The sequence below is a fragment of the Eutrema salsugineum genome, unplaced genomic scaffold, assembly GCF_000478725.1.
Source record: "Eutrema salsugineum unplaced genomic scaffold, Eutsalg1_0 scaffold_15, whole genome shotgun sequence".
Taxonomy (NCBI): Eukaryota; Viridiplantae; Streptophyta; class Magnoliopsida; order Brassicales; family Brassicaceae; genus Eutrema; species Eutrema salsugineum.
The window spans coordinates 5,698,108-5,716,380 of NW_006256867.1; the positions used below are offsets into that span (position 1 = coordinate 5,698,108).

Genomic DNA, 18,273 nt, shown 5'->3' on the forward strand with positions numbered 1-18,273 from the left:
TATGGTGTGCACTAGACCTGATTTATTAGCACAAGCAGTTAGTCAAGTGAGCAAGTACATGTCCAATCTTGGAAGAGAACACTAGAAAGCCGTCAAATGGATTTTTAGATACTTAAAGGGTACAAGTGATCTTGGGCTTATGTTTGGTGGTCAAGAGAGTGGCTCAGTTGTGGGATACGTGGATTCAGATTATGCTGGTGATCTAGACAACAGAAGATCTACTACAGGGTACATTTTTACTCTTGCAGGAGGTCCTATTTGTTGGAGATCTGTGCTACAGTCTGTTGTTGCTATGTCTACCACCGAAGCTGAGTATATGGCAATGGGAGAGGCAGCTAAGGAAGCACTTTGGGTTAAGGGACTTGTGACAGAGTTGGGTGTTGATCAAGGTGGAGTTCAGCTATACAGCGACAGCCAGAGTGCGTTGTCTCTAGCCAAGAACCCGGTATATCATGCAAGGACGAAGCACATTCATGTCAGATTTCATAAGATCAGAGAGTTGTCTGCATCTGGAGAAGTTTTGTTGGAGAAGGTGCACACGTTAGAGAATGCAGCTGATATGTTGACCAAGCCCGTTACTGTGGAGAAGTTTAAGCATTGCTTGGATTTGCTCCATGTTTTCAAGTGCTGAAGAAAAAGAAATCCCCCGAGAAGTGATTGGAGTTTGAAAGTGACTTTATGGAGATTTTTGTCAAGGTGGAGATTGTTGTTTCTAGTGACAAAGATAAACTAGGGTCTAGTGGGCTTCATTAGGTCATGGGCTTACGCGGATTCACTTGGGAGGTGTGGTACGGTTTCCTGATAGGCTTGGAAAAGGAAAAAGGAAAATCTTTTTTCTACTGGGTTTAAGAGTCGGGTTTTTTTTTATGCTATAAATACAGGGTTTAAGGGTTTGTAATTATTCATTCACACAATTAATAATAAAACCCTAAATGGGTGTTTGCCTCAATTTACAATTTCTTTCTAAATTTTATTGCTTTCTTCGTGCTTGATTCAGAACAATGACACTCAATTTAAACTTCATCTTAGCAGAATGAATAAGATTTGATGTTGACAAAAAAAAATTAAAGTCATCTGCAAAATGTGATGAGGTGTAATTCCTTGCAAACTGCTTCCTTCAGAAGTTTTTTGAAAAACCGTGACCTATTCAATGTAGTTAGGCTCTCATCCACACTGCCTCAAAAACATATGATTGGCAGACTCTGAATCTGGATCTAATTGGGCCACAAAATTGACAGAATCCAAAAAGTTGACACTATTTTTCACCAAATCTAACAAAAAAAGGAAGACTTATTTCATGATCAATAGAAGTAAAGTGAGGTGTACCATCTTCTTCTTCTAGGATGATGATATTATCACTGTTTTGATCCATATTCTCAAAACGTACATCAAGCACAGAAATCCTAAGCATTTCGCCCATGTTTAGTCTTTCATGATATTTGTCAAAGTATTCACCAATGTCACCCTCATTCTCCATGTAATGAACCAAGACTTGCATCATCTAGTTTTCATTTCCAATTGACAATCTTACAAACAATGTAGGCAATACTAGCTCCTGCAAAGCAATAAACCTCTACAGATTATGATATGTGGCCATCTATGAAAAGGTCCAAAAGATAAACAGATTCTGATCTGTGAAAATCCATGGAATTACACTTCATCACATTGGGCAGATGGCTTCATTTTTTTACTTTTTTTGGCTAAATTAAACATCAAATCTGATTCATCCAAATGTTTATGACAAAGCATTCTTATTATCCTCAACATAAGGGATAATCCAATTAGGCATCATAGAATACAACTTAAGGATATTACTCATGAAAGAAGAAGTCTTCTGAGTTATTCAGTCTGCCACTCTATTACCTTCTCACGTTTAAAACACTATCTTATAATCTTCAGAACGGGTTAATAGGTGTTCCACACTTAACACAGGTCACAAGCCATCAAATAATGCCTCAACCATCGATATGGTAGCTGATTCGAATATTATATATATAAAAAGAGTTTTTTTTTTTTATGTTGTCACGTTAGTATCAACTTGTATACCATTTATAAAAAAAAAAAACTAATCTAATATTAAAATATGATAATTACACGTCTTATTTGTGAATATATAAATAAAGATACGATGTAATAAAGAATCACAACTAATAAATCAACTATTTCTATAACAATAAAAATCTCTAAACAATTAGTGCAGATTAGATAAAAAGAGAAATAAAAAGAGAGAGAGACAAAACGAGATTTTTATAGTCAACTTTTGTTAGCTAGTTTGAAAACTTAGCAAACCAGACAAAGAAGCAGGGACATCTGTCATATTATATGAATATGATACCCATGTTTTCGGAGGTTAATCATACCACTCTACACATAAAACATACTCTCTTTTATACATTTAGGTTCAATACATTATGTCATTATCTTACCAAAATTTAATTCTTGGGAGAGCTATATCTAAATGCCACATCGGGTTTCAAGTTCTATTTAATGTCAACCTCGAGGCTACAAGAGCATTCCTTCAACGGTAATTAACACTTAATACTTAATGTCCATTAGTTATGCCCTCTCATGTTCAAGATGATACACAAATCCACTAATTCTACAAAACAAAACCAGCTTGACTTGCAAAGAGAAAGGAAGTCACTCCATTGAAAAATACCATGAAGTCCAGAAAAATGAGTATGTCTCCATTGCAGAACTCAATGGATTTTTTGTCACATCCAACCTCCAGGTTAATTTAAAATTTTCCAAAAAATATTCTCAATATTAAACACCAAAGAAGTTGTTCATATACAAAACTAACTACATCTCTTTAAGTGTAAGAGACTGAACTATGCACCGCTCTACAAAAGGATGATGTTACATTTCCTAGAATACAAAATCAAGTAAATTAAACACAATAAATATCAAATAGATACTTTGTTTTTAACATCTCCAAATAGATAATAATGAAAAATATTAAAACTGGTAAACGTTTGCATGGAGAGCGGATCACACACTAGTTTATTATATAAAATAATTTGATAGATTACATTTGTAACCACCGAACAATTGAAATTTGAATAAACAAATGAAAGAACATTTTTGGAGTGAAAAGAAGAAAAAATCAGATAATAAATTTATCAAAGCGACCTCATATATAACGCATGCAAGTTCATAATCTTGTGATGATTTCAGTACTTAGGAATGCGAGGAGCAGCCTTGGGACCGGTAAAGTAGAAAGGACCGACGTTAAAGAGCTTCAAGTTCTTGTCGGAGTACATCGACAAGGGAACTCCGGTGAGACCCTTGTTGACATTGGTCGGGTTCTTGCAAGTCTTGATCGATGAAGTGTAGAGCTTGACACGACAGTAAGATAGGTCCTTGATGTGGGTCAACGCCACCTGGAAGTATCCCTTAGCGTCAGTTGGATTGCTGTAGATCACAACCTCGCTCTTGTTCTTCCCATATGATCCTGGTTCTGAGCACACAATCTTCGCCTTTGCTCCTATATGGAAATAATCAATCGAACTTTCTAATTAGTAACTTTGTTTTTATAATAGATATCTAACGAGGAATCGTTAATAGTATGTTTACCTTGAATTGGGTACGTTTTGTAGCCGTTTTTGCATAAGATGATGCCATCAACGGCTTTAATGATCTCTGGGACGTATGGCTTGTAGGTTGGTTTTGGTACGTATGGAGGTGGATGAGAATAGCTTGGAGACTTTTTGTAGACCGGAGGAAGGGGGGTGGGCTTGTAAACCGGAGGTGGGAGAGTTGGCTTGGTGTAAACCGGAGGTGAGAGTGTGGGTTTGTAAACCGGTGGAATGTAAACTGGAGGTGGGAGAGTAGGCTTGTAGGCAGGTGGTGAGTAAATCCGACGTGGGAGAGTTGGCTTGTGGGCTGGTGACGTGTAAACCGGAGGTGGGAGAGTGGGCTTGTGAACTGGTGGAATGTAAACCGGAGGTGGGAGAACTGGGTTGTGGAATGGTGGAGTGTAAACCGGAGGTGAAAGCGTAGGTTTATGAACCGGTGGAGTATAAACCGGTGGAATGGTGGTTTTGTGGGCAGGTGGTGTGTAAACCGGAGGTGAAAGCGTGGGTTTATGAACCGGTGGAGTGTAAACCGGAAGAGATGAGGGAGTATAGTAATCAGCAGTGGCAATGGTAGCCAAAGCAAGAAAGAGGCAAATGCCAAAGGAGGCGCGTGTGATCGCCATTGCAGAGCGCGTGGCTTGTCTTTAGCTAGTTTGTTGTTTTGTTTGTGTTCTGTATTTGGAGTGGGATGAGGAAATGATTTCATGAAATGGGGTTTTATAAGAAAACTAGATTTTGAGCGTGGATATTTGGTTGATAAAAATTATATGCAATCAATTATTATTATTAAGATATAAATTTTATATGTTAATATTTTAATAATATATTAATAATATTATGGTGTTAATCTAATAATTTTTATGTAAATAGTGAGGTTTTAATGGGGTTTTATATACAATATGTCATATTTCAAAAACATATTATTTGGTCAAAAACTTATAAGTTAATATAACCGAACCAACTAATTTTTTTTTTTATAAATCAATCAAATGTTACTTTTTAAACATAGTATTGACATGATGATAACATGTTATACATTCACTTTTTTTAAATCAAGAAGATAATTGTTTTTATTTCACTTTTATTCCAATTATATATGTGTTCTTTAAAAACAATAATAAAATTAAAAATTAATATTTCATCTTTTTCTTCATGTTCATTTTTATTCTTGTTATATCTGTTTTTATTATATTTATTTATTTAAATAATTTCTGTATGATTATATTCAGTTTCATCATATTCATTCTCACTTTTTTCTAATTATAATTAAGTAGGCAAAATAGATACAATTTAATACATACAAATTTATAACAATGAAATAACAAATTGAGCAACTCAAAACTAAGGTCTTCTACATTAATCTATTGCAATTCCAAGTCGAATATACAAAATGTATTTTTTTATCATTTTCCTATAATATATTACATGAGATTATTTGGAAATATGTTTTGCATATGTGAAAAAAATTTAGATGAATATAAATAATAATTATTAGTTATTTAAAATTTTATGTGAAAATTCTTAAAATCAAATATCTTAAACTTGTATAAGTAGCATATATTTTTTGATAGATAATAAATTAAATTTGTAACTTAAACAGTGATAATGGAGATTTTAATATCATGTTGCTTTTTTGTTATTTCTAGAGATTTAACTTATTTTTTAGTTTATTTTCTTAACCATAATATTAGAATTAGAAAACTTTTTATAATTTAAAATTTTGATATATACGAATAAAATTAAAATTTTAAATGCTGATGTGGATACTTTGAAAATAATATAGCTTTAACTGTTATTAATAATAAAATAATTTTAATTAACAATTTTTCCTATATTTTTGTATTAACAATATAATTTTATTATTTAGATTTTTTTTTTAATTTTAGTTATTGATGTGGACTAATAAAATTGATCTTTTAAATCTTTTGAGAATGTCTTTAGAGGCATATAACTTTAATTTTTTTCTATAATTATATTTTTTTGTTAACAATATAATTTTAAAACTTGAAAATTGTCTTAATTTTAAATATTGATGTGGACCAATAAATTAAATTTTAAATTATATGTGGACATTCTTAGAGACATATAGCTTTAACTTTTATCAATAATAGATTTAGAAAATCAAAGCTGGAAGATCCCACACGATACCCGTTGCAGCAAGTGATTTTGGTATCTCCTCTTTGGTTTGAGGCTTACCGAATGTATTCGGATGGTGTTTGGTCAGCTAATTGTTATCGTTGTGGTTAAGTTTAGGTTGCAAAAATCTAGCTCGGATACTTAGTCTCTTTCGTCTTAATGACGGAATCTCTTTCTCTATTTTCAGTGCTTCTTTTTCAAAAGTGTCGAGTATCAATCACTTGACATGTTTCTCGGATCGCTTGAAATTTATCATTATTCTCAAATTCTTTGGCCAAGCTTTGGAGTTTTTACGGTCTTTTTTTTTTTAATATTAAAACGGTTTGTAATGACTTTGTTTATATCTCATTTTATTATATTTTTTGTAATTTAGCTAATAGTAAAACATATAGTTTAGTCAAGTTGGTTCCTTTATGTTGTAATGATTCAATTTTTTAGTAAAACCTAACTATATATATATATATATATTTTTGTTTATTTGACATGGTTGCAAATACAGAAAAACAAAACTTAAAAATTATCATAGTTATATAAAAATGCTAATGTAAGAGTCTCTAAATATGTGTGTATATATTTAATTTAAATTTAAAATTTAAAATTTTAGTTTTTTATTATTAATATGAATTTTATATATAATTTCTTTATTTTTAATAATTTTTAAAAACAATAATAAAATTTGGAAATTTTTTTAATTTTCAGTGTTGAGCTGGACCAATAAAAAATTTATACATAATTATTTTACTCAGAAATAATATTAGAATTTGTAAAGTTTCTTAATTTACTTATTCAGCAATAATATTAGAATTTGTAAACTTTTCTTAATCTTGAATGTTGATGTGGACCAATAAAATTGCCATTTTAAATTCTATGTGGACACCTTAAAATGCATTTAGCTTCAACTTTTATTAGTATATATAAGATAAGATAAGATGTTAGGATATTAAATATGTTATAAAATAGAAAATATTATCTTCAAAGGTGAATAATTGGATAGTCATGTTTGGGATTCTGATAGTGTGATGCACGATTAGAAACATCTTCGCCATTTACAAGTTACAACCATGCATATGCATGCACACGGCGCCGACCAAATAATTGGAGAACAGGGCTGGGAGAGTTTGATCGGCCCATCAACTAGTACGGGTAGAGAAAGTTATAAAACACCTTTCTTAAACTGGTGCTATGTGCTTTTTCTAACCGATTATGAATTCCTCTATAGTCCCAAAGGACGATGAGATGGATGAGATTTAAAAAGATATCAACGTTACTTATGGCATGAAAATGAAAATTTTATTGGGTTTAGTGAAGCCATGCACTTGAATGAATGAGATGACTTTTGTTGCAAGTTAATATGTCACCCCACTGATTTTACTTTAGAGACTCATGGCGAGGATCGATGGCTAGAAAGATGGCGAAGAGACTTTTTCATGATCAAATGTAATAAAAGCCTCTCTCATCAATAAAACTCAGTTAATCAATTCAAAAACTTGTCGGATATCAATGGGGTGACATATTAACTTGTGGGATGCTTCGTTTGCTACAATCTAATTTGTACCGTATTACTTTTTACCACCTCTTATTCTTACCACCATCTTTCTTACCGTCTCACAATCTCTAACCACACACATCTATTTTTTGTCACTAAACCGAAACATTGATAAAAAAAACATAAATTGTAACTAGAAACGATGAAACAAGAGAATAAGAAAAAGCAAGTAATATTTTTTCACGGAGAAGTTCCAACTAAGTCACTCCATCACTCAAACTATAGTTCGAAGCTGGGATGGAATCTAACCAAGTCCACTATTTTTGGTCAGTTGTAACTAATAATGTTCCTTTTCTTTTTTACACCTATGCTGGCTAAAATTCTTGGGTATATTGCTCTATATTACCAACAACGAAACAAGTAACATATTAGAAACGCCATGAATACACCATAGGTTTTGTTGGAAGAGACTATTATATCTCCTTTGATCAAGCCACAGAACACACCTTGTCTGTAAAAATAAACAGAGAGATTTAAGCATATACATATCATACATTTGAATCATGTTATAAATTTAAACATACCTTGTCTAATGCTGCTACAGCAAAGACGATTGTCGTCTATATAAGTTGCCTGAACACCAATCATCCAAGATCCTATAGAGGTATCATCAAATGCATATGTCTTCAATGATCCACTGCATTTACATATATATACCAAAGAAGAGAACATGTGATGATTGTGAACGAGCGTGGAACAATGCCAGATTAGTAAGATTGTGAACAAAACCTGTTTATGTTTATATACTGAGCCAAATTCTTGGATAGTATTAACAACGATCCAGCTGCATGACGGAAGTACCTAAAGACAACGAAGGAAGAATATGAGTTTATGATGTTAAATTTCAATGAAGAACTTGACGAGTATGTATATAATATTTTTCAATCACTTACGATTTTTCATCCCCAAATTTCCACCATTCTGGCTCATACCATTGCCCTCCCCTGAAAACACCAAGACCCATGTAGATGGAGATTAGAATGTATTACTATATTTTCAAGGAGACTCAGAATTTAGTAAAATTGAGTATGATACGAACTCTTCAGCAACAACTTCGCCAGACTTCATGCACCCAATGTAAGCAGCGTCTTGACCACGCCGGCTTTCAAGTAGACCAATCAACCCCTCTATTAAAACATTTGTCACACAAATTAAATTGTTGGGATTGGATCGGAGAAAAGTTTAGCATGAACGGAATTAAACATAACTTAAGAATAGAGGAAATAAAAGAGGAAGTATCTACCAAGATCTAGGTCAATATTGTCATCAACTTTGATGTAAAACTCTGCATCCCAGTTTTGAACAGCAGCACTGAAGAAGTACTTCACTTTCTTGGGTAGCTCTTCTTGGGCCTCCTCGTGATTTTCCTGATAAACCAAATGTGCCAGAAGAAAATAACAGTGAGCAAAACTGTGTGTGCAAAACAAAAACAAAAGAAGGAAACACTTACATAATTCGATCAAGCAGGCAGCAAAAAGATCATAAAGCTTTTAATACTGTTTACTTACAAGAATCAGAAAATCTTTTCTTGCTCGATCTTCCTCGTCAATTTTTCGATCTAGGCTATCACCTCGGTTTGGACTGGAATTCTTAAAACATTCACATCAGTATTATAATCCATTTAGTGATAAGAAGCACGAGAAGATAAAAAACTTAATACATAAAACAAAAACAAAGATTTAGTCAGTGAGAAAACCTTCGACCAATCACAAAACGTATGATAACTCCTCTTTCCTCAAGTTTCCTCAAAGCATCACCTATAACGGAAAACATTGGTGATCATACAAACTATTAAAATGCCAAAACGGTTTCGATGATTCAGTCACATCACGATCTATACCTTGTGGCATCCAAGATCCTCTAAACGTATTTCGCCTCAGATGACTTCCAAAGCCAGTATAGACTCCTATCACAGCAAGCAATTTCTTCCCTGAAGACGAACCACTTTTCTTGTTTTTCAGATAGCCTTGACTCTTTGCAAGAGTCAACTCCATTTCAGTCTCAATAATTTTCCTCTCAAGATCTCTAAATTAACAAGTCACATAATGTGTTATTACCAGCAGAAAACACATTTGCATCCTCCACAATCACACAAAAACCAACTTACTTGCATCCTAAAACCATCAGCTTGTCATCCACAGTAAGAACCTTAGGCCTCTACACACCCCCAAGAACATCAAAAATTTGGAGTAATAAGAATGAATCATGCCAATGAGACGAGGTTTCAAAAACCAATTAAAGAGTGCACAAGAATGGCCAAACCTGATCATAATTCTTCTTAAGCATATTATTGAGTACTACTCTATTCTCCGCATCTTGCCATAACCTAATAATAAGAAACCAGTACCAGACTAAAATTAGAGATTGAATTGATACAAGACTAATTAGAGATTAAATACTAAGCGACTAATATAGAGATTGAACAAACAAAAAGTATAGTTTGGGGAGATTTATCGAAAACAATGATAAAAGTGTTGGATCACGATCGTTAACGATACAAATCTCTGAATCTAGAGTCATTTTGGAGATTCTATTATCGATCGAATCAGCGAAAATTGGGGGGAAAATTCGACGTACCGACCAGCGACGTAGAGCCAAGCGACGCAAGAGAAGAAAGCCATGATAACTGAAGGCTTGGAGGTATTCTGAGATTTGGAGGATCTTCCTCGTCGTTCTGATTTGGACGAAACCGTCGTGGGTAAGCTGCTCTCCATCTCAATCCACGATCACAGGAAAGAGATGAGAGAGATGAGAGGGAGTTTCAAATCTGAGAGAGCAAGCAAAAATAATGAGATAAGAGGGAGATTTTCAAAATATGGTAGAGAATCGCAAGTGAAGAAGAGAGCTCTGAATTTGTTTCGGTTTCTGTGTTGGTGCTTGGAGATTTGGTTACTCTCTTGCAGGCTCATTTAAGACTATAGAGTCGTAGCCAAAATTCTTCAGTAGGAGAACCTCTCTAGAGGTCAGAGGGTTAGGTTTTGGTTAGTTACAGCCTTTCAGGTAGGGTTGGGCGTTTTCTACCGAATCGAATCGAACCGAACCGAATGCAGATTTGGTTAACTCGATTTATCGATTTGAACAAAAAGTGTATATCTGTAAAAATAATAAACCTATATCTTGTTATGGAAAAAATTATCATGTAAGAGAATGGTTTGAAGCAAAAATACACCTGTATGGCAATATTCATACGATCATTGAAAATTGGCAATTTTTATTTTTATTTTTGTTAAAAACAATGATTAATTTCAAATAAAAATATATTTATTTTTTTGTCGACTGAAATTAAAAAATTCAGACAATATTCGTATAATCGTGAAAAATTGACAATTTTAATTTTTATTTCAGTAAAAAAATCGATAAATTAGATTTATATTCAAAAGATATCTTTAGATCTAAATTGAAAATTAGCCAATATAATACAACTTAAAGTATTTAAAGTACATGCAGATCATAAATTTTAGAGTTTTATTGTATGGATGATAGCCAAATATGAAGATCACATCAGACTGAAGAATATACTTAGCTGTTTAGGTTTAGGGTGGAAAAGAAATGAAAAAAATACCCTTACTCACACTTATCTTGGGATTTGATGGATTTGGGCCAAGAATTAGAGAGAGGTTTCTAGAGATTGGACCACTGGAAAAAAAAATTGGAATGTCACAATATAACCATGAATCGTCTGAGCTATGACACCATGGAGAGATTTTCAAAATAAGAATACATAAGGAGAAAGAACTCTGGTTTTAAGTTTAGGAAGAGATGGATCTCAAGAGAAGGGTTCCGGGAGGCAGTTTCTGTAGTTGATAACACCGTATTTTGACCAATTTTATGGATCATAATGATGTCTTATGCAGGTGTTTTAATTCTATTTTCAATGTTTTTAAAGTGTTTTCAAAATTTTAGAGTTTCAAAAGACTTTTCAGGAAACTTGGGCAAAAGATATGCAATTTAGAACAAATGAACAATTTTGGATATATGTAGACTGTCAGAAGTATGTCAAGCGATGAAGACCTTCTCACCATCTGATCACCTACAAAGTTTGCAAAAACATAGAGGATACAACCAGCTTTCTAATGCACTTGGTTTAGAGACAATTCAACAGTTAGATCTTCAGATACTTCCGATGCAATAAAGACAGAAAATGCAGTCTCGGAAGGAGAACACAAACTGGGACCACAGCCAAAGCATGTTTCCCCACGGGTAGGAGCACCGTGTTTGCGGCCAGACAACGTTCACGACCTAATTAAAGCCCAAGTCGATTCCCTTTATTATTTTTGAAGCCCTAAGTGTCCAAGACAACTCCAGAAGCTATAAATACCCTCTTTAGGTCATTCTAAAGAAAGAGACCGCAGACTTAGAGAGAGAGAAGAGATTTTCGTGTGAAAACCTAAGGAGGCCGCCGTCTTCAATGAGGAGCCGTCGAGGAGAGCATCATCCCCCCTCCATCTGCGACTCTGTTCTTTGTTCTTCTTCCCTGTTTTCTTTAATTTCCAGCAACTTTCAATATTTTGTGATGCTTGTTTACAATATGTTTAAGTAGTTTCCCAGTTGGGTTTAAAGGGAATTTCATGTGTCTTCTTCTATGAATCTATAGATTTAGGATTTATAATCTTCTAGATGTTCTTCGTTTACCTTTAATCTTACTGCGTGATTCTTTGTGGCCACTTAGAAGCCGATCTAGATATGATTTGTTGCGAAAGCTTTCATTGATTGTCTAACCTAGGGTGAAACGAGCAATGATTCTATAGGAGTGAAAACCTACCTATAGATGAGTTGTGAATGTTGATGAGTGTTGTTCAACTATTTCATCTACTTCCTTCTAGGATCAAAGTGGAAACCTACTGATCAGGGTTGCGAGAGATAGTTGTTTAGTGCTGCGAAAGTAGGCTATTCATACTTCCGTGCCTCGAGTTCTAGAACATACATAGTCGATTACCTTTATCATTTACTTAATTTTGACATAGTTTTAGTCCATGAATCCCTGTGATACCCTTGAGCCCAGCGTTTGTTTTCTATTGATTACAACCTTCGATTTTTCCCTGCTTTCATTCGCCTCGATTTTTGCTTGCTTTTACCTGTTTTCGTTTTCAACTGCTTTTGCTTGCTTTTCTTCCTAGTTTAGATTTAGTGACACCCAAAACCAAAACCCAAATTGTTTAGTTCTAGTCTGATTTAAGCATTAGCGTGAATTCGTACGGAAACAACTAAGTCTCTTTGGATCGATACCCTAAATACTACAGCGCACATCTGTGCACTTGCAGACATTTATGGGTTATAAATTTAAAACCTGAAGCTTAGTAAAAACAACAACACCCAGTTTACAATCGCATCAGTAATCAACAAGAGGGTCCTGAGAAAAAACCAATAATGCAAAGAATCTGAGAATGCTGGAAAACCATTTCCCAGTGGAAGAGAAGCTCAAAGCCTAACTCTGCAAAATGTATTCAGGAGTTACAATACCAGATTTATCAGGCAACTCAGCAATCATCCATTGATCTTAGGGCGCTTTTTATAATGAAGAAATGGTTGAGGCAGGAATATCAATAAGCGGAAATCTTTTTGGTGAATAATTGGATAAGGGAAGGGGATAGAAACACAAATTTCTATCACGTGGTCACAAAGATCAGAAGGGTTCAAAATAGGATCAAGTGTCTCAGAGATGAAAAAGATACAGACTGGTTCACAGAGAAGGATCTAGATCAGGTGGGAGAGGATATTGGTGTATGAATTCTCAATAAACCAGCCACTGTTATCTCCTAAGGACAAAACGAAAGGCTACTTGAGCCAGTTACTAAAAAGGAGGTGAGAAGAGCAGTATTTAACATCAATCCTGATAAGTGCCCGGGCCCGATGGAATAAACGGTCCCCTGTATCAGAAACTCTGGGAGAGTATGGGGAAAAACTCACCCAAATGGCTCAAGATTTTTTCAGTTTGGGAAGTTTGGAAAAGGAGACAAGCAGAACTAACATTTGCTTGATATCGAAGACGATGGGTGTCTTGAGACTCACTGAATACATACTAATAAGTCTGTGTAACATGCTCTAAAAGATCATTGCTAAACTACTAGGAAACAGACAGAAGAAGCGGATCCATTATGGCATATGATCACCAAACCTGAGACTTTAATGGCAAGAGTTTTTAAAGGTTGGTACTTCCACAAAGCGGATCCATTATCTGCCCGTTAGGTTCACATTCCTCTTATGCTTAGAGGAGCATTCATGCAGCTCAAAAACTAATAAGAGCCCGAGCAAGAGCCCGAGCAAGAGCCCTGGTGGGGAACAGAAAGATGAATAGACCCATGGAGCAGGCCTTGGCTTGGAAGTAGGCCGGCCAGATCACTTGTCTCGACACTAATGATGTCGCCTCGTCTGCAAAATGATGTCAAAGGATGGACAAACGTTAAGGAGCTCATGGAAGACCAAGGCAGAGAGTGGAGAAAAGTGGAGTTGCAGCAAATATTGTGTGAACCTGATTTGCATTAGAGGATAAAATTCAACCAGATGGACCTGAAAGTCAAAACTCTTTCTAATGGGACTATACCAAATCTGGTAAATATTCTGTTAAATCAGGTTATATGGTTTTCACTCTCACATAGTGGACACAAAGAATCCACCGGAGATAGATCCACCGAGCTTGAATGCCCTGTATCAAATGAATGGAAACTTGAAGCTAGCCTTAAAGTCCATCACATCTTATGGAAATTTCTAAGCAACAGTCTCCCAGTGGCAAGAAAAGAGACATCTAACAAGAGATCCAATGTGCGGGAGATACCAAAGTGGTAGAAAATCAGTAAATCACATTCTCGTTCAGTACCCGTATGCACGCCTGTATGGGTTGCAAGTGTTCCTTCTCCATCAAGAGGAGAATGTCGGAATCTCATTACACTAACCTGTACTGTGTAATGCCTATTCACCGACTACAACCCCAAGAAACAGGTACTCAGTCTCTTGTTCCCTGACTCTTATGGAGATTGTGGAAAAATAGGAACAATTTCGCCTTTTAAGGAAGAGACTATGGAGTCCAAGACACAGTGAGTAAGGTGAGAATGAATACTGAGGATTGGAGCACAAGAAAAGGAATTGAGATCCCACAAATGAGAAGAAAAGCAGAAAGTATAGGAAGTCACTGGTGGAAACCACCTCCTGAGCAATGGCTCAAGTGCAATGTTGATGCTGTCTGGCCAAAGGAGGGGAATCATTGTGGAATATTTTGGATATTAAGGGACCGAGATGTAAATATGATATGGGCAGGTGGAAAAGCTCTCCCACGACTAGATACAACCCTAAACACTGAAGCCGAAGCCTTGAGATGGGCTGTACATCTGATCTCTGGGTTTGGCTATCAGAATGTCATATTCGAGTCAGATTCAAAGGAAATCGTGGAGGCACTAACTAGAGATACTGTGTGGTCCAGATTTAAAGTTCCTCATGAAGATCTCTCTCAATAGCTGTCCTGCATTACCAACCACGCAATTATGTTCCATCCAAGAGGTGATGAAGTTGCTGATAGAATAGCAAGGGAGACTGTTTCTTTTGGAAATTTTGTTCCCAAGTTGTATTCTATTAATTACACCTGTTTGGTTAGGATTATTGATTGAGGTTGATAAACCACTGTAAAACTTGTTTGATTAATACAAAGTTGGAGTTGAGCCAAAAAAAGAAAAAAACACAGCTTCTCACTAAAACAAACCGTATTGTAAAAAAAACATAATAATATGTTTAGATCGCATAGAGGACTCTGGGATTTACCTTTAAATTCAGACTGTTGAGCAAATGCAACTGAGAATTTCTGTTCCCAGTGATCATCTTTTATTTTTTGTATTTTATGACCAAATCCCACTAATAAGTACTGATTAACTCTCATCTAGAAATGGACAATATCAATTATAGACTGAGGTTTTTGAATTGCAACTGCATAAACTCAAAAATCATAACTTATAAAACTTCTTAGTTATTTTCCTATTTCATCACTGTCCTCGAATACTAAACTACATTTTCCAATTTCAACTGTATTGTTTACAAAACTGTACAATAGAATTCTGGGATTCAAACATTATAACTTGCATTTGTTCGCAGAAGCACAACCATTTTACTAAAATCCTATGCAGCAGCCATCAAATATAACCAGATCTAAAATTGAAAACTTTTAGAAAAAATTTCTGCTCCACTACTGTTAGACACACCTAATATCAGTTAACATTCTTGATTTAGTTTTCAAATGAATTTGAAATTTGATTTATTGTATTTTCTTTTGTATGTGTAATTCAAAAATGTATATTTTACATATTTGTACATGATTAATTATAACTATAACTCTTTTTTAAAGGGATTATGTGATTAAACGCAAAAGGGCACAACATCTCTATGGCCATCTCTAGTAATACCCTAATGCATGTTTTGTTCTAATAATCATAACTAGAAGACAATTTCTATGTTGATGTATATTTTTCATTATTTTTGAAAAAAAATGTAACAACAACATATTTCTTAAAAATAAAATACAACATAACAATAACAAGGAGAAATGAGGGAAAATAGAACACCATAGTTTTGAAGAAAAAGTAAACATAATAAGAAGAAATGAGGAATCACATAAAAATTATTAGTAACCAGAATTAGAATCTGGTGGATGACCATCATTATGACTTTCATTTTCACAAATGCTTTTTTCCTTAAAGCTCAGGTTTTTGTTCTGGTCGATAATTCATATTGTAATCTGGAATAGATCCTTCAGTAACATTACCATGATTAATGATTTCAAACGGTAATGATGGATTAGGAATAATTATGTTCTGGTTGTAGAACGCATTTATATTCATCATTCTTCTTTGATTTAACTGTTCCAAATCGGGGTTGATATTAGTGCCACCATCAACCCAATAAAGAGCCTTACTGGAACTTCCAGCATAGAAGTTTTGATGAGGAACAGTTGTTTGTAAAAATTTAGAAGCTTCAAGTGGAACTGTTTTCTTCAAATTTTCAAGTTTACGTTTGAATTCATAGGCTTGAGCTAAATCAAGTCTTTCAATAGGTTCTTCCCAACAATTCCTAGGCATTTTAGAGTTTTTTCTTATTTTCTTCAACTCTTTATTCTTCCTTTTTCTCTGCGTCTAATTGGTTCACCACCTGCAAATAAAGATATTTTAATTTTAAAGTTTATTGTATAAAACCTTGACCTATCAAATTAGTTCCTTGGATTAAAAAAGTATATATTATATAATTGAGAATAATTGCTAGCTCACTTAGTGATATGTGTCAAATCAATTTATTAGATTTTAACATATAATATTAATGATAAAAATTATAATTGATAATCAATTTCTAATTATAAAAGATAAAGTTATTAAAAAAAAGGAAAAATCTACGTTTATAATTGATTCCTCATCTAAAAAGGTAATGATACTAAACAAATAAAAAAATAATAAAAATTTATTATAAAAGCCAAAGTTATTAAAAATAAAAAAATTAAATATTAACAATGAAAAGGAAATAATTTTAAAAACCGATTAGTATAAAAATAAAAACTTAAAAGTTTGAAAATATTTATAACCAGATCATAATCTTAAAAAGTAAAATTACTTAATAAAAAGAAAATACTTTATAATTTATTATAAATTTTAATTAAGAGTATTTTTAATTTTTTCATAGGTTTTCTATATCTAATTATAAACACGTATTTTTTTACGGGTTATCACATATATAATTATAAACACACATATATTTGGGTCCTAATCTAGTATATATATATATTGTGTATATATATCATATTTTTAGCATTTTTCAGACATATAATGAGTATATAAATTAATTTTAAATATGGAGAAAAGTTCTACTTTTAACAATATTATGTATTACTTATTGGCGACAATATATATATATATATATATGTATATTTAGTAATAGGTAACTGAATACAACCATGTGAATTAGGGATTTTATGATTTATATCAAACATAATATTGTTTTAAATAACATAATAAAAAATAATTACCTGAGTAAGTTGATTGTTTAGATCTTGAATGATAGAATTTTGACGGATTTCATTAAGTTTCATGTTAGCATTTTGTTGAGGAGGTGAATGGTTATTGTTTAAGAACCAATCAACTATAGTTTAAACATTTGGATGACCAAATGAAAAGATTTTTTGACTTGGGGAGAATACAATAATAGCGATATCTGCTTCACAAAGTGTGCAAAGCTCACTCGCTTTTTTGAAAAGCCCCGATCTTCTTTTTGAAGAAGTAATTTGAAAGTTATTTTCATTTTTTATTTTGATCATCTCTAATTTTTGACGATTTTTACTTTTCCTCACTATTTTATGATATTTAGAAAAAGAAAACAAAGATTGATTGATATGTGCAGAATGAAATTTTACATGTATTTATAGTGGGATATCACATACCAGCATTTAATAGTTTGAGTTGTCTATGAATAATTTCAAAATTTAATATTTGAATTTCAGTTTTTCCAATTTTAGGACATTTTAATATCTACATATTCCATCAATATAAAGTATGCAATTCATATTCATTTGACTATAGTATCATCATTCATTTGTTACAATGTATCATAATCTGTCATTTCTAAGTTATTATGATATTTGCATATTTTTTTAATAGCAAAAATATCATTGTAAATAAATTGAGATATGACGATGTCAAAATTTGAGGAAAATCATTAAAAAAAAATTCATGAGTTTGAGACAGAAACTTAAAACAAATATTCATACCAACTGGCACATATTTTGTCATTTTGGGAAAAAAATAAACTCAAAAATTAAGCTAATTTCTGATTATATGCATCGTTCTTCCTATAATTTAGCATATTAAGTTATTAACAACAAATATGCGTTGTTGCAATATGCTTATATTTTCTTGTGGAAGTTGCATAACAGAAAAGAAGTTGATCAGTACATCTATGATTGTGTGCAATAGCTCCCCCTCTTGTTAAGAATTTTGACGACACTCATTTCTGCAACATAATCCACCCAATATTTTCAAATAGCTTTAACAT

General features: G+C 33.3%; 2 protein-coding genes and 1 pseudogene across 2 annotated transcripts; all 3 read right to left on the reverse strand.

Annotated features, from left to right (window-relative positions):
* Window positions 1–3,173: 3,173 nt before the first annotated feature.
* On the reverse strand, window positions 3,174–4,201 carry LOC18022208 (proline-rich protein 1). The gene is made up of 2 exons (XM_006405089.2): window positions 3,577–4,201; window positions 3,174–3,487 (listed from the first exon to the last, which is right to left on the reverse strand). Exons 1-2 carry the CDS (start codon window positions 4,199–4,201, stop codon window positions 3,174–3,176), a joined length of 939 nt encoding a protein of 312 aa, XP_006405152.1.
* Window positions 4,202–7,416: 3,215 nt separating this feature from the next.
* Window positions 7,417–10,355, reverse strand: LOC18022209 (hydroxyproline O-galactosyltransferase HPGT3). The gene is made up of 12 exons (XM_006405090.2): window positions 9,838–10,355; window positions 9,523–9,586; window positions 9,368–9,417; window positions 9,101–9,285; window positions 8,957–9,017; window positions 8,769–8,841; window positions 8,504–8,627; window positions 8,300–8,387; window positions 8,154–8,204; window positions 7,990–8,061; window positions 7,785–7,897; window positions 7,417–7,711 (listed from the first exon to the last, which is right to left on the reverse strand). The coding sequence occupies exons 1-12, from the start codon at window positions 9,972–9,974 to the stop codon at window positions 7,689–7,691; spliced, it is 1,041 nt and encodes a 346-aa protein (XP_006405153.1). The 5' UTR covers window positions 9,975–10,355; the 3' UTR covers window positions 7,417–7,688.
* A 5,507-nt stretch (window positions 10,356–15,862) lies between these two features.
* Window positions 15,863–18,011, reverse strand: LOC18022210 (annotated as a pseudogene).
* Window positions 18,012–18,273: the final 262 nt, after the last annotated feature.

Bases quoted from the DNA above. Each gene is read 5' to 3' on its own strand.
- LOC18022208 (XM_006405089.2), bottom strand. From the start codon at position 4,201: ATGGCGATCACACGCGCCTCCTTTGGCATTTGCCTCTTTCTTGCTTTG. The intron at 3,488-3,576 runs GTAAACATACTA...ATTTCCATATAG, and splicing joins CAAAACGTACCCAATTCAAG to GAGCAAAGGCGAAGATTGTG.
- LOC18022209 (XM_006405090.2), bottom strand. From the start codon at position 9,974: ATGGAGAGCAGCTTACCCACGACGGTTTCGTCCAAATCAGAACGACGA. The intron at 9,587-9,837 runs GTACGTCGAATT...TCTTATTATTAG, and splicing joins TGGCTCTACGTCGCTGGTCG to GTTATGGCAAGATGCGGAGA. The intron at 9,286-9,367 runs GTAAGTTGGTTT...TTGTTAATTTAG, and splicing joins CTGATGGTTTTAGGATGCAA to AGATCTTGAGAGGAAAATTA.